Here is a 13,784-nt window from a genome sequence, read left to right as displayed (position 1 = left end):
GGGTGGTTGGTTGGTTGGTTGGTTGGTTGGGTGGGTGGTTGGGTGGTTGGTGGGTGGTTGGTTGGTTGGTTGGGCGGGTGGTTGGTTGGTTGGGCGGGTGGTTGGGTGGGTGGGTGGTTGGTTGGTTGGGTGGTTGGTTGGTTGGGTGGTTGGTTTTGGTTGGTTGGTTGGTTGAGTGGTTGGTTGGGTGGGTGGGTGGTTGGGTGATTGGGTGGTTGGTTGGTTGGTTGGTTGGGCGGGTGGTTGGTTGGTTGGTTGGTTGGGTGGGTGGGTGGGAGGTTGCTTGGTTGGTTGGTTGGTTGGTTGGTTGGTTGGTTGGTTGGGTGGGTGGTTGGTTGGGTAGTTGGTTGGTTAAAGCACCAAGACAAGAAGAGCGAAAACACAAAACAGAAGGGAAAAGTGCACTTATTAGATAAAGGAAAGTGGAAGCACTTCGGACTTGAGGAATCGGGTTTGTGATGTCCCAGGCCTGAGTTCACAGACAAAACATGACACAGGAGCAGGTCTGGACAGTCTTCAGCCTGACAGCTCTTCCGCTTGGTCTACTTAAACTGGTACTTGGTCTGCATGTTTTGTGTTCAGTCACCCATCTGTAAATAAACTGAATGATAAGGAGTATAGTAATGCTGTGACATATTACTTAACCTTTAGGCTTTTTGAGCTGCATCCAAAAGAGTGTTTCAGTTCCCGTCAGTCTTCAGCAGCACAGACAACAATGGCAAAAATACTTGGAATGACCGGTCAGTTGGGCCTGTGTGCTGCGCTTTACAGTTGCAGCGTGCCTTTTACCATTTGTTTCCCATGAAGGCCACATGGAAACATTTAGCTAGCATGAAGCATATCAGTGCAGACCGATAACATTTGCTACTTTTTTTTTTTCAAAATTAAAGTAAATATTTCTTTAAATCTACATTATGCACCTGTAGCCCTTTTCTACATGAAAGGACCTTATCTTTCACAATTAATTCAACTGAACCATCAAATATGAACGTTTGTGACTAAACCATACAGCAAAATTAGATTGAGGGAAGGATTGGATTTATACTTTGTTTAATCATAACCAAGTCACAATAAGAAGTGTGTAAAATTTTCATTCATCAGTAGAGGAAAAATACTGAACATATTACCCCACACCTGACACTTGGGTTGTTTGAATTGATTCAAAGAACCCATACATGGTATTCATACGGTTCTAAAAGAATCTATAATTTTTTTGAAATCACAAATAGACTTTATTCATGAAGCTGCTGTATTATAAAGTATTCTTATAGTTATTACATTTCATTTGTAAACTTTTATGAATGTACCCCTAATAAGTTATTCATTTGTGTGTCAGTTTGTAATCAACAAACACAAAATTATGAGATGTATATCTATATATTTGGAATCGGAATCCCACATCCCCATTTCTTTCAACAGTATGAAAGGTCGGCAGAATGTATTTAGCGCCCTCTGGTGGTCGCTTGTACATGTACAACTGAGAAGTTCAGATAATATTTGATTTCAGAAACGGTTTAATAATATTTTTTTAAAAAGCTGTACAAGTAAAATGTTGAGTTTATATTTTATAAACACAGTAATTCCGCAAACAAGACATTTTACTACACAGAAAGGAACACATAGTTAATCATGGTCGAGAGCTTCATCTTTACAATGGCTGTTACTTGATTACGTCATTCATCCTCAGTGTTTATCAGTCTCAATATAATGTTGAAAATCATCATTGTACAAAATGTGTGTGGAGTGGAGTGGAGTTGGTTTCCTCACTCGTCTCCAGCAGGAATGTTCTCCTCAATCCTTTTAATGAACCTCATTCGGATTTCTGTCACATTGTCTCCTCTTAGAGTGTCCTGGGCAAACCTGACCTCCACAGCCATCTGGACCTAAAACACAACATTTTCAATACAAACAAATCAACTGCCTATTGTCCACGGTTCCTGGTCCGTTATTGTGTGTTATGTACAAATACTAGGCAGTACTTGTACTACATGACAAGGCATACTGTATGTTGTGAAATTCCATCTGTAAAATATGATGTAGGATTAAGTTATTGAAATGTATATAAGAAGTTTGTGGCATAATGTACGGAAAACACAGGCAAGTAAATCTGCAGATGTGTGTTGTTATCTTGGGGAGATAGTAAGTCATTTGATTGATTTCATCGTATAGAAGAGGGTAAAGGGTGGCGAGTATACCATCTCTAGAGCTCCTCGGAGGATGCCACACAGCAGGTTGGAGTAGACGAGGGTGCTGTGGTTGTCGGGCAGCTCCACAAAGTCCACCAGAGGGTTGCTCTCCAAAATCAGAGAGAACTCATCTCCTGCTGGGCTCCAGTTTGTCACACTCGGAGTTATCCCCAGGTACATTTTAAAAGCGACCTGCAAAAAGCAATTACTTTAATTAAAGTAACTTGACACCAAAGCAATGAAAGATTTTTTCAACATAAACAAATTTAAGTCTTAAGTTTGTGTCGCTTTTTTCCGGCAGTAAAAGTGTTCTATTCAACTTCTTTCTTATTACAGGAGGTCACCACAACAAAATTCAAAGCAATTTATTGTTTCAACAAAAAATGGAGTCTATCTAGGCTCTGAATTGACAGATAATGTGGATCTAGAAGGAAACAGAGCCCTGGCTGATCTCTAACATGACAAATATTTAATAATTACTAATATAAGATTGGTTAATAAAACAAGCTCACCCCAATTAGAAACTGGTACTTTTTATATTCACATAAAAGTTGCTGCTTTCCAGATCTTTTTCTTCTCCAGATTTTTGGTTTTTGATTAACACTAATCGTTTCCATTTACCTTAGCAATGACATCAGCTGTTTCTCGGAAATCTTGACACCTGCCAATACTGGAACGTGCCAGAAAGTCCTCAATCAAGCGAACTCCAATGTTATAACCCCTGAGGAAAAGAGACAAAGGGAAAGGGAAGCCATTCAGATTATTATCTCATTATTTTACTAGTTTAATGAAAACGCACTATGCTTTTTTTGCCAAGTATTCTGTTCATTGTAGACTACAATACTGATCTGATTCAGAACAGAAACAGATCCTTTGATTTCGTGTTAAAACTGCAGACCCGCTTCTTCATAGTTGCATTTCACCTTAACATGCAGCTGATTTGTATTCACTTGTTTTTGATGCTGAAAATGGAGACAAGACATTTTTAACCCAATATACCTGTAGTACAAAGTTTAAATAATCAATAAAGAACTCAAACATGCATGAATCAGGCAAAATACATAATTTGAATGAGATATAACATCAATAAAAAATGATTTGACATAATATGTCCCATTTAAAGAAAAACACTTTTAAGAAGACGAAAGATAAACCAAAAGCAATTTTCCTATAATACATGGTAAATGCAGTAGAAATATGACTTAAAATGTGTAAACTGATAAATAAATTCAAGTAACAACAGAAACACCACCAGTCTTATAAATACTTCAGGATCTTACTTACATTTTATCTAACTGCTTGTTGACTTCCTCATCGTTCTCATAGTCTTTACAAAGCTGTGTGACTAAGGCCCCATATGTTAACGTGAACAACTCTGAGTTCTGAAAGAATACAACAAGAACACAACATGTTTACAATCACATGAACATTTGTCAGTAAAAACAGTGAATCAAAATGTAGCTCTAGATTAGAGAGTGCATTAGGTATAAGGATAAATGTGTGCATCGCGTATATGCCATTAAACAAACCCATCCATATTATAATCGCAATGTTGTTTAGTATTAGCATGCTATTAGCTACCCGGCTATGTAAAGGCTTCTTTAAAGTGGCTTCCTACCATTTTCTTGCTGTCTGTGGCTCGGTTGGATTGCCTGGACATTGTGGACAGTGTAGCAGGCTCACACCGTGGGAAAGGTGAGAAGTAATCCTTTATTTATTTGATCTGTCACTGAATCTTCCGCAAAAGATCCAGCGCTAATGAGGTTAGGAGCGTCAAGCTAACAAGGGAAAACAGAGCGCTTCCGGGCAAGGCTTTGATTAAAAATAGAATATAAAAATAAGTTTCACGTTTATTTAATTATTGGTGTGTTGTTTGTATATACAATGTTGTCAATGCATGTATAATATATAGCTGTCTGTACAATTAATATTAGCTGTACAATGTGCATAGCAGCCACAACATTTGTTTTGAAATCGTTGAGATGTGCTTTGTATCTGGTGCGCGACTTAACTGTTTTTCAAAAGTATCTTAAACGAAACAACATAAAGCTTTCACAAAACGATGGAATAAATTAGCAGTTCAGAATGTTTGTTCAACCGATTTCTAATCTTCAGGCTTTCTGCTGAGCTCATAATATTCATGTCTCTTTCTTGATAAGGAGAAATTTAAAATTTCTCCTCTTGTAAAGAATATCTGTTTGACCTTCGTCGGCGCTCTTACTGTTACTTGCGCGCCTCCAAGTGGTAAGGCGATGTATTACAGCACAATTTATAAGTAATAATCCCTGTTATCTGGTAAGAGACTTAAATTATTAGCGTGTCACCAGTAAACTGTAACTTGCTAATTAAATATAGGCTCATTTTTATTATATTTTACTTTTAATCGCAAGTCTGTTTTAGAAAGGCAAACACAGTCATCATTTGGTGACTCATAGAGAGATGGAGGCATGATGTGTGGGTCTTGAGTGGAGCTGAGAGAGGCTGGAGTCAGTCAAACACAGCGGAATACACCGTAAAAAGTCGACATTAACATCACGTTCCTCTTCACGAAACACCTGATCCGATCTAAAGCTCGCGTTGCTTGGGTTGGAGGCGCTCGTCCGATCTTGAGCTGAGAAACGCGCACCTCTTTGTGAGGGGGGGAAGAGGAACAACGCGCACCGCTGCGGCTCTGCTTCATCTCGAGAAACTCTAGGCTGTTTGTGAAAGCCGGATCCAGAGGAGGAGACGGGCCGACTCGTGCAATAATGACGGGCAAATCTGTGAAAGACATTGACCGGTACCAATCTGTCCTCAACTCACTCCTGGCGCTGGAGGAGAACAAATTCTGCGCGGACTGCGAATCCAAAGGTAAAGGTGCTCATTTATGTAACGCTGTGGTGATGCTCTGTCGATGTGGTCTGTAGTTGCCTGCCCAGTGCCCATCACACTGACCGCTCTCTCTCAGTCCTGCTGTGGGCTCAGAATGAAGACACAGACCAATAATGAGGTGTTATGGACATCTACAAGCTCGAGTAACAACAAGACACAGAGTTCATTCATTGGCAGAAAATGAATCAACTTCATACATAAGAGTAATGACTGAGTACAAGTAATGACAAGCCTATACACTGCTCCAAAACCTCCATGGCACTGTTTGGACTGGTGGACAGAATGTTCTTGTGCCAATACACTTGAATCAGGCCTACAGCCGATAAGGGCAGGTCCACGGCAAAGGTCAGCCTCTCTGTTGGTGTTTGGAACTGGAAACACAAATGTTGGTCTGTGTTTTCACAACACTAGTCTATTCATGGGTTTCGGATTCCCCTTCCTCATTCTGAAACCAATGGGGCTTTTTGAATATTGCTGTAATCATAAGACTTATTAGCCCTGGGTTGAGGGGCAGTGGGCACAGAGCACTGCTTGGATAAGTCGACTTGTGCCTACAGTTTCATACATTCTTAAAATAACCTGTTCTGCTTCAGGCTTCCAACTGCTGAGTGCAAACACTACTGTTTAGAGACAGTGAGTACAGCCCGCAGGTCATTTGCACACAGAAATGACAATACTTGCTCAGTCCGTCCCGACAATATTCAGCAACATTAGAAATAAGTATTAACACAACAACTCTCGACTCTTAATGCAAATAAATAACACCTGCCACATTACAGAGGCCGACAGGAGATGCACTTAGGGCTTTAAAAACAGGACGCTGTGTATGATGGACTCGCTCTTTCATATTTTCACAGTGCTACAGTGAAATTTGATCTCAGACTGTTGTCTTCCTGTTTTCATACTTCTCATACAGTCTCTACGGTTCAGCAGATGGATGTTGAGTGCTGCAGCCAGGACTAATCACTGTAGATGGGATTAAGTGGCTAAGAGAAGAAAATAGCCACAGTGCACATGTATGCTCCACATGGTTCTGCTCACCACGTCTACAAGGCTTCTCCTTCTACCTGACAAACCACTGTGACCAGTACTAGACTGCTGTTAGGGGAGAATTGTTCTAGAATGCTGATTCTCTACTAGATAGAATGTTAATGTACTGTCATTCAAGATTCACATAATATATAATGTTCAACAGACTTTGGCTTATTCAAATATGGATAGGCACAAGTTTGGTTTACTCTTGACTGACTTGACATGCAAAGAATAATGTACATTGTGGCTATAAATCATAAATATTTCATAAGTATTCGTAAAAAAAAAAAAAGTGCTTCCATTGTAGCATATGCAGTTTATTGACATTTGTGAATTGGGAAGTGTAGCAGGTGTTTACTTTTAGCATCCTCTGGCTGTACATGTGTACACACTGCAATAATAGCATCCCTTCCTGTATGTCCCAGGGTTGTAATTGTGTTTATGTGCTGTGGTTGCCATGGAGACATCACCTGGCTACACCAAAACCTCAGTCGGTCTGGCCTCCTGTTGAAGGCTGTCCTTTGGAGCAGCAGGTCCTTATAGGCTCAGCCGCTGAGTGAAGAGTCGCATCATGTGTTTCACTGAAAAGGAAACACATTATGTACCATAAAAAACAGTATTTAACTTCTGGTAGAGTCTTCTTCTGCACAACAAGTAGGAGAGGGCTGTTCAAATCCACTTTAACCGGTTCATACTTATGTGTTTTGCTTGAGCTCTTCACCATCATCAAAGACTGAAAGCTCCATCTGTCCGTCTGTGACGAGAGCAGTACTTAGCTCCAAAACACTGACTGTACTGACAGAGCACAGAAAGAGTAATGCAGTGTCCACTATCAAGCAATTTAAGCTTCCAACAATGTTTTATTTTATGATCCTTTTGAGAAAAACCTCACAATTTAACGATAATTGAGACTGTGACTAAACAACATTGAAATCTTTACATTTCTTTCATTCTCATTGTCGTTATCATTCCTCATGTTTGTAACCAAGACAAAACAAAGTTAAATATAGCTGTATATTGATCAAAAATACATAATTTTGCTTCTAATATTGTCGATTATTATTATTTTGTTTGATTAACCTAATGATCTTGACATCCCTAGATATCACACAGAATTATGGGATGCAGACTGCAGAATATTCTGTTTAAGTAATACGTGTCAGATTTAACAAGCTCTGGCATTTGGAGCACAACAATTATCCCATTTACACAAAATGCTCCTGTGAATACTGGCTGTATTCAACTGTTGTCAATGGCTGACACAGTTATCAAGCCTGAGTACAACAATTCTCCATAAATCAACAATCCTTTCACCCTGACACAGATGCACTGATGCTGTGTTGCCAGTCGTATTCATTTTCCATATTGCATATTCTCCTCTATCATGTGCCCTGCTCCAGCATGAGTCACAGCCTGGAGGACCGCTGAGCAGCTTCGTCAGTGCCAAACATATTGTTGTGGTCACATTCTAAATTATGAGGAAGGTCCATCTGCTCATTGAGTCACTGTGGACCAAGATGGCTGAATATGAACCCTTTCACTTGAGGGTAAGCATGTGCGTATGGCATGAGCTTAACGCAGACAAAAGCGTTTATCCTTGTGAGAAATAGGTTCATGAGCAGCACCTGCCTGGGTTCAGTCAGTCATTCTAACAACTAAAGATCAATGTAGATCCGTACTGTTATATGTGGTGATGAACAGTGTGTTAGATGTCATTGTGTCTCTACTATTCAGGTCACATTCACACAATAACTTCAAACTCTCATTTAATGTCCCAGTCAAAATCTGGAAGAAACCTAAATAAATTACAAGAGCATTTTAATTATTCAAGCAGGAAAGGGGCTAGTACTTACTGACTAAAGTAATTATTTATGATGACGTGTATTTTAGTGGTCAGCAGCAGCAATATTCTGAGCTGTTTTTCATAAGGTGAGTCAACCAAAATGCCAAATTAAAGTTAACACGAAATATGAATCATTATAATGGCTGAAATTTTAATCAAAAGCTTTGAATGTGGGACCAAAGTTGTAGAGCACGAGTGAAAGAGAAGAAATGTCACAAGAGGTTTGAAGTGTACAATGAGTGTAAAGTGTTGTTGCTTGAAGATCTAAATTGTGTGACATTATAGAAAGTCACTAATGTTGTAGTAAAAGTTGCATACTTCTTTATTTTCTTTCCTCTTTTCCTCTGTGTTGTCCTGTTGGGGGCTGAGGGTGTTTGCACGAACAACGTCAAAGTGTGGACTGTCTATGAGGAGGATTAGCTGAGTTTTAGAGAGTATGAGGGACAATATGAGGAACAAAAGATTGAATGTCTGTGTGTGGGACTCGTAAAGTTGCAAAAAGTTGAAAAGTTTTAACTTAAATTGACACTTTTAATGTGCTCTTCAGTTATTTCTTCATGTGGTTAATTTTCTACTACTAGTATCTATACTGTATGCACTGTAATAACATAATAATGTACAGTATGATAAAATAAAAAGCATTATACACATTTTTGTCGTATAATTTCCCCATGTACTGGGACATTGACATTCACATTGACCCACATTCACACTCTACATAGCATCTCCGTGAGCACGTCCTGAAGCTGTGTGTTTAGTTCTGTCTCTCTTTGCTCCAGGACCGCGATGGGCCTCTTGGAACCTGGGTGTGTTTGTTTGTATCAGATGTGCTGGTATCCATCGAAACCTGGGCGTTCACATCTCCAAAGTCAAGTCGGTCAATCTGGACCAGTGGACCGAGGAACAGGTCCAGGTCAGCACTACACTCTCTCTCTCTTTCTCTCTCTGTGTCATTTTCAGAGCTGGTTGTGTGACTAACACGATGAACTGCGTTGTCACAGTGTGTTCAGGAGATGGGAAACGCCAAAGCCAAGCGTCTGTACGAGGCTTTCCTGCCCGAGTGCTTCCAGCGCCCAGAGACCGACCAGTCCGCCGAGATCTTCATCCGAGACAAGTACGAGAAGAAGAAATACATGGACAAAGTCATCGACATACAGATGCTCAGGGTAAGGCCATGGCAAACACTTTTTCAATAAACACATGAGAAATCACAAAGAGTAAATCATTTTTTTAGTCATTTTCTGAGGAAGGCGGGTCACAATTTGATAAGAATTGACCTTTCAGCTATTCAAATGCAGCTGTTTTTGACCTGGTTTATGGTTATTTTATATGTAATTACTAGACCAATTAAATTAATCAAAAACTTGCAATAAATTGAACACAAATAAGTCATTTTTTACATGATGCTTCTTTGTAAAAGTAGTGGCATAATTCAAAAACGCAGGCACACTTGTTGTAAGTTATTTAAAGTTTCTGGACCCAATCAACAAAAAGGATGAGGTGTAAAAGCTGTAAATTGAGTTATTTGGGCCCCTGTTCTACATCTGAAACATCACATTTTTGGGGTGCACCCAGATTTATATGTCAAAGGTGGAGAGCTACTATTACTTAGCTTATCTTGATAAAGCAGAGTAGTGTCATTTGGTGTAGCATGTTTGCGTCTATACAATATAAAAGTTCTGGACTGAAGTTTTTGTGTAGTGCGTCGCTACAAATGTAATATTTCATTTACAGAAAGAAAAAAGCTGTGACAACATACCAAAGGAGCCCGTGGTGTTTGAAAAGATGAAATTGGTGAGTCCATGATGACACATCCAAAGCCATATTCATAAACTAATATTTGTATTTTCACTATTTCTTTATTGTTTTTCTTGTGACAGAAAAAATACACCAGCCCCAAAACTGATTCGCAGGTGGTGACAGATCTGCTTGGATTAGGTGAAACATACTATTCTATATTTTTCATCGTAGAACAGATGTATTATCATGTCCTCGTGTGTTTCAGATTCTCCCAGTCCGACTCTATCCAATGGTCAAATGCCTGCTTCAGACAGTTTTAACAGCCCAGCCTTAAACCACACAGGGTTAGATCTTTTCAACTCTTTGCCATCGTCCTCCTCCTTTAAATCCACAGTAAGGACTATGTTAGCTCACATTGTTATATATTCATCTCACTTGCAACATATGAGTAACTCTCTGCACATCCGCTCCAGCCCGTCTCCAGCTCTCTGCCACACAGCCGAGTGACTGCATCAGTGCCTGAAAACCTCAGTCTGTTTTTAGATCCAGCTCCAAAGAAAGAAGAGGTCAAGAAGCTCTCCAAGGACTCCATTCTCTCCCTGTACGCATCATCTCCCTCAGTGCATGCCAACAGCATGGCTGCTCATGGTGAGGAGTTCAGTTTGTTGAGCTTGGATAATGAAACAATATTTGAGACATTAGAAGATGAAAATATAGCCTAAACAAAAGCATGAACAAACCCATGACCTTTATGTTTCCTTCTCTATCCTGTGACAGTGTCTATTTGCTTTAACTGAATGTACGGTCATTTTTTTAGCGCCGTTATTGGTTTTATCATAATATTTTAATTTAGGATGATACTAGTCTTCTAATACAAAGAAATCCTTTCTAAACTGTTCTCTCTCTTCCTGTGCATCTCTGAAGGCTTGTACATGAACCAGATGGGATATTCAGCCCAGACCTTCGGCTCATACCATTCCTTGGCGCAGCATGCACAGCATGCGCCTATGGCAGGGGGGATGATGACATCACAAATGCCCATGATGGGACAGCAACAGAGTAGCATGGGGGCAGCTCAGCAGAACATGGGGCTGGGAGTCCAGAACAACCTAATAGGGCAGCAGCATGGCCTTGTGGGTGCTCAGGGCGTCTTGCCTCAGTCCAACTCTGCTCCTGCAGGGTACATGAGCGGGATCACCTCTGGCATGGTGGCCCAGCAGCAGCACTGTGGCATGATGGGAGTTCAGCCACAAAATGGGGTTTTAGGGCAACAGCAAATGTACGGACAACAGGCTCAGCAGCTGCAGTGGAACATCACACAGGTGAGATCCACGCTTTTATCTGAAGGGATTTAGAATGACGAGCTGCCATTTATGTGTGTATTTATGTCACCACTTTAGCCTTTAACCGCTAGCTACATCTATGGGAAAAAAAGCAAATGATCTGAAAATAGGCACACAAAAAAGCTGTATGTGCCGCTGCAGTTCCAATGGACTGGCCACTGGGGCCGACTCACGACAGCTGTCCAGATATTTTAACAGATCATGCCTTTTGCTGACTATATTACTTTTGACCAGCTTGTTAACATTGACTTCAATAACTTAATGCATACATTTATTTGATGTATTTTTAATGTGAAATACACAAGGAAATGGCACAAATAGATATCAGTAGTATCGGGAGTAACTTTGTGGAGTACTTTGATAATAATAAACATATCAGCAAATAATCTACAGCTGAGTAGACGGGATATGTTGTCAGCCCAAGGGTCTTAGAGGCCAAGAATTGGGCCCTCTTCTTATTCATTTAGCTCATGTGAGACTTCTTGCCCTCGGACCCGAAATGTCTGTTGCCGGCCTTGTTGCACGTCTATGTGTTTAGCACTTGGTTGCGAGATAAATGAGTTACGTTACATACTGTACCTGTTGTTATTCCTCTGCATTTCAGATCTCTCAGCACATGGCAGGCCTCAACGCGTACCACTCTAACAATATGAGCTATGACAATCAGCACATGGGAGGCTCGGCGGCTCCAAGCTCTGCACACATGACCGCACATGTATGGAAATGATCTGAGCACGAAGTGGCATCACAAACCAGGAAATGACAACACACCACGTGGAGAAATGAACAGTGTGAATCCATGGATGAGACTCACCATTGGACAAAACCAGAGGAGCAGTGCCAGAGGTGTGGTAACCTCTCCTACCTCCTCCAAGCAACCTTCTCAACCTCGTGGTCTGTCAGCGTCGTTTGCTATATTCTGCAGAATTCAGTGCTTGCCTTTAAAATTCTTCTTCAAATGAACAAAGTCAGTTGGGACTTCACGCTGTATTTTTGCACATTGACCGAGGAGCATTCGTTTTGTTGTGACACGCCGACTTATGGGTGCATATTGAAGCAGCCTAGCCTAGCTTAACCCTGCGTGTGCCTGAAGTGCAACCTTTTTTTTCCTCTTTTACGACATGATGCAATATTATCTCATTTGAATGTTTTTACGGTCTTGCATGATGTAAGGTCTAAGTTTTTAGTCTTGTGCTTTGCATGAATTCGTCTATGCAGCATAACAACGTCATTTTTGCTGTAGCAAGTGTTTTTCATAAGCAATACTTTTTACTTTAATTCCTTGTTTTTGTCTTTATGTGTGTAAAGCACTTACACAATAGACCGTGCTAAGCTAGGTAACTAGGTAGTTATTAATGAATTATAAATATTCTGAAACTACCATGCTATTATTGCTACTATTATTTACTTAGCTTTACCTGTAGATCCACATCTTGCATTCTATATGGGATCTAAAAGGGCTTGCTAATGTTAATTAACCTTCACTAATAATCCTGTAGTCAATTTGGCACGACCAAAGAGGACTCGCTGTGTCCTGGTTTTGCAGTACTCACAAATATTTCTAATTTATAAGAGATTAGCATAAGTACATTTTGCATTGCAGCTCTTTATACCTCTAACCATAAGCGCTCAACAGTAACGTCACTGTGCTGCTTCCATAAAGGGCCAGGTGCATTGTTGAAAATGTCAAATCTACCTGTGTAAAATGAAGACCTCTTCCCCTGTTGAATGTGTATATCTCAAACAGGGCAGATGCATAAATGAGGTCTTTCTGTGAATTGCATGAATGTAAATTCCAATCTGTGTCTCTGGAAGGTGTTTTTCTGAATGTCTTTTCCTGTGCCGAGACCAACACTGACCATATATTGAATGTGTTCGGCGTAAATTTGTGATGCGATTTCTGTTTGAATGTCCTTTCACTTTTTATTGATATTTTTTATTGATAGTTTTTTCTGGTTAATCATCATCACATGCCATTCATTCAAAATCAATTATTTATTTACTGCTGCAAATGAACCTAGCCCAGAGACACTCTCTTTAGCGCTCGGGTCAAGACAACAAGTCTAGATATAATAATGCTGAAGTTAAGTAACTTTAAGACCTTTAGTGCATAACACAATGAATGTATGATTCTATGAACTTGAAAACGAAATTGGCATACTGTATACCTTTGCTTTTTTTTCAGGAAAGTTTACGGTATTTTAAATTGTCTCACACTTTCACTTGAGTACATTTGTGGCATAACTGTATTGGTGCAAAACATAAAAAAAAATACTGCAGCTTATTGGGTTGTGTTTTGTTAAGTAATGAGATACTATTAGAAAAGGGCTTAGAAAAAACACAGCACTTCATTAGTGATTGATAAACTTTATTGACATTGTATCCAGATTTCCAAGGGCATGCAAATACAGGCTTTTGAATCCCCCAATTTTTTTTCTTAGTTTAATTCCATTTTCTTAGAAAACTACGTGCACCGTAAGTAATCAATTTTGCAGCGTACAAACCACAAAAATACCAGTTTTACATTATCAAATACTGCACATAGAAAACATTTACAAAGCACAGGTAGAAAATTACAACTTCCTGTTCCTTTACACCATAAACACGTACTTGCATCAGTCTGCTTTGCTTTGCCATTAAAAACGCAGTATAAAGACTTAAAGCAAGGAGTATGCCAATTAGAAAGACAACTACTGGTACATATACCAGCATTTTTGACAACACCAGGAAAGGTATTCTGTGACTACCTTTTGTCATTTTTTGCTTGAC

General features: G+C 39.8%; 2 protein-coding genes across 2 annotated transcripts; one reads left to right on the top strand and one right to left on the bottom strand.

Moving 5' to 3' along the window:
* Nucleotides 1-1,546: 1,546 nt before the first annotated feature.
* trappc3 (trafficking protein particle complex subunit 3) lies at nucleotides 1,547-3,972 on the bottom strand. The gene is made up of 5 exons (XM_072447603.1): nucleotides 3,805-3,972; nucleotides 3,471-3,568; nucleotides 2,808-2,907; nucleotides 2,196-2,378; nucleotides 1,547-1,883 (listed from the first exon to the last, which is right to left on the bottom strand). The coding sequence occupies exons 1-5, from the start codon at nucleotides 3,844-3,846 to the stop codon at nucleotides 1,764-1,766; spliced, it is 543 nt and encodes a 180-aa protein (XP_072303704.1). The 5' UTR covers nucleotides 3,847-3,972; the 3' UTR covers nucleotides 1,547-1,763.
* Nucleotides 3,973-4,560: 588 nt separating this feature from the next.
* smap2 (small ArfGAP2) lies at nucleotides 4,561-12,889 on the top strand. Its single transcript, XM_072447602.1, has 9 exons — nucleotides 4,561-5,036; nucleotides 8,712-8,845; nucleotides 8,934-9,098; nucleotides 9,667-9,726; nucleotides 9,813-9,870; nucleotides 9,938-10,065; nucleotides 10,146-10,320; nucleotides 10,597-10,994; nucleotides 11,620-12,889. The coding sequence occupies exons 1-9, from the start codon at nucleotides 4,934-4,936 to the stop codon at nucleotides 11,740-11,742; spliced, it is 1,344 nt and encodes a 447-aa protein (XP_072303703.1). The 5' UTR covers nucleotides 4,561-4,933; the 3' UTR covers nucleotides 11,743-12,889.
* The last annotated feature ends 895 nt before the right edge of the window (nucleotides 12,890-13,784 follow it).

Source organism: Eucyclogobius newberryi, unplaced genomic scaffold (assembly GCF_026437365.1).
Source record: "Eucyclogobius newberryi isolate DKJ021-1_F unplaced genomic scaffold, fEucNew1.0.hap1 SCAF_16, whole genome shotgun sequence".
NCBI lineage: Eukaryota > Metazoa > Chordata > Actinopteri > Gobiiformes > Gobiidae > Eucyclogobius > Eucyclogobius newberryi.
This window is presented reverse-complemented; position numbering and strand designations above follow the sequence as displayed.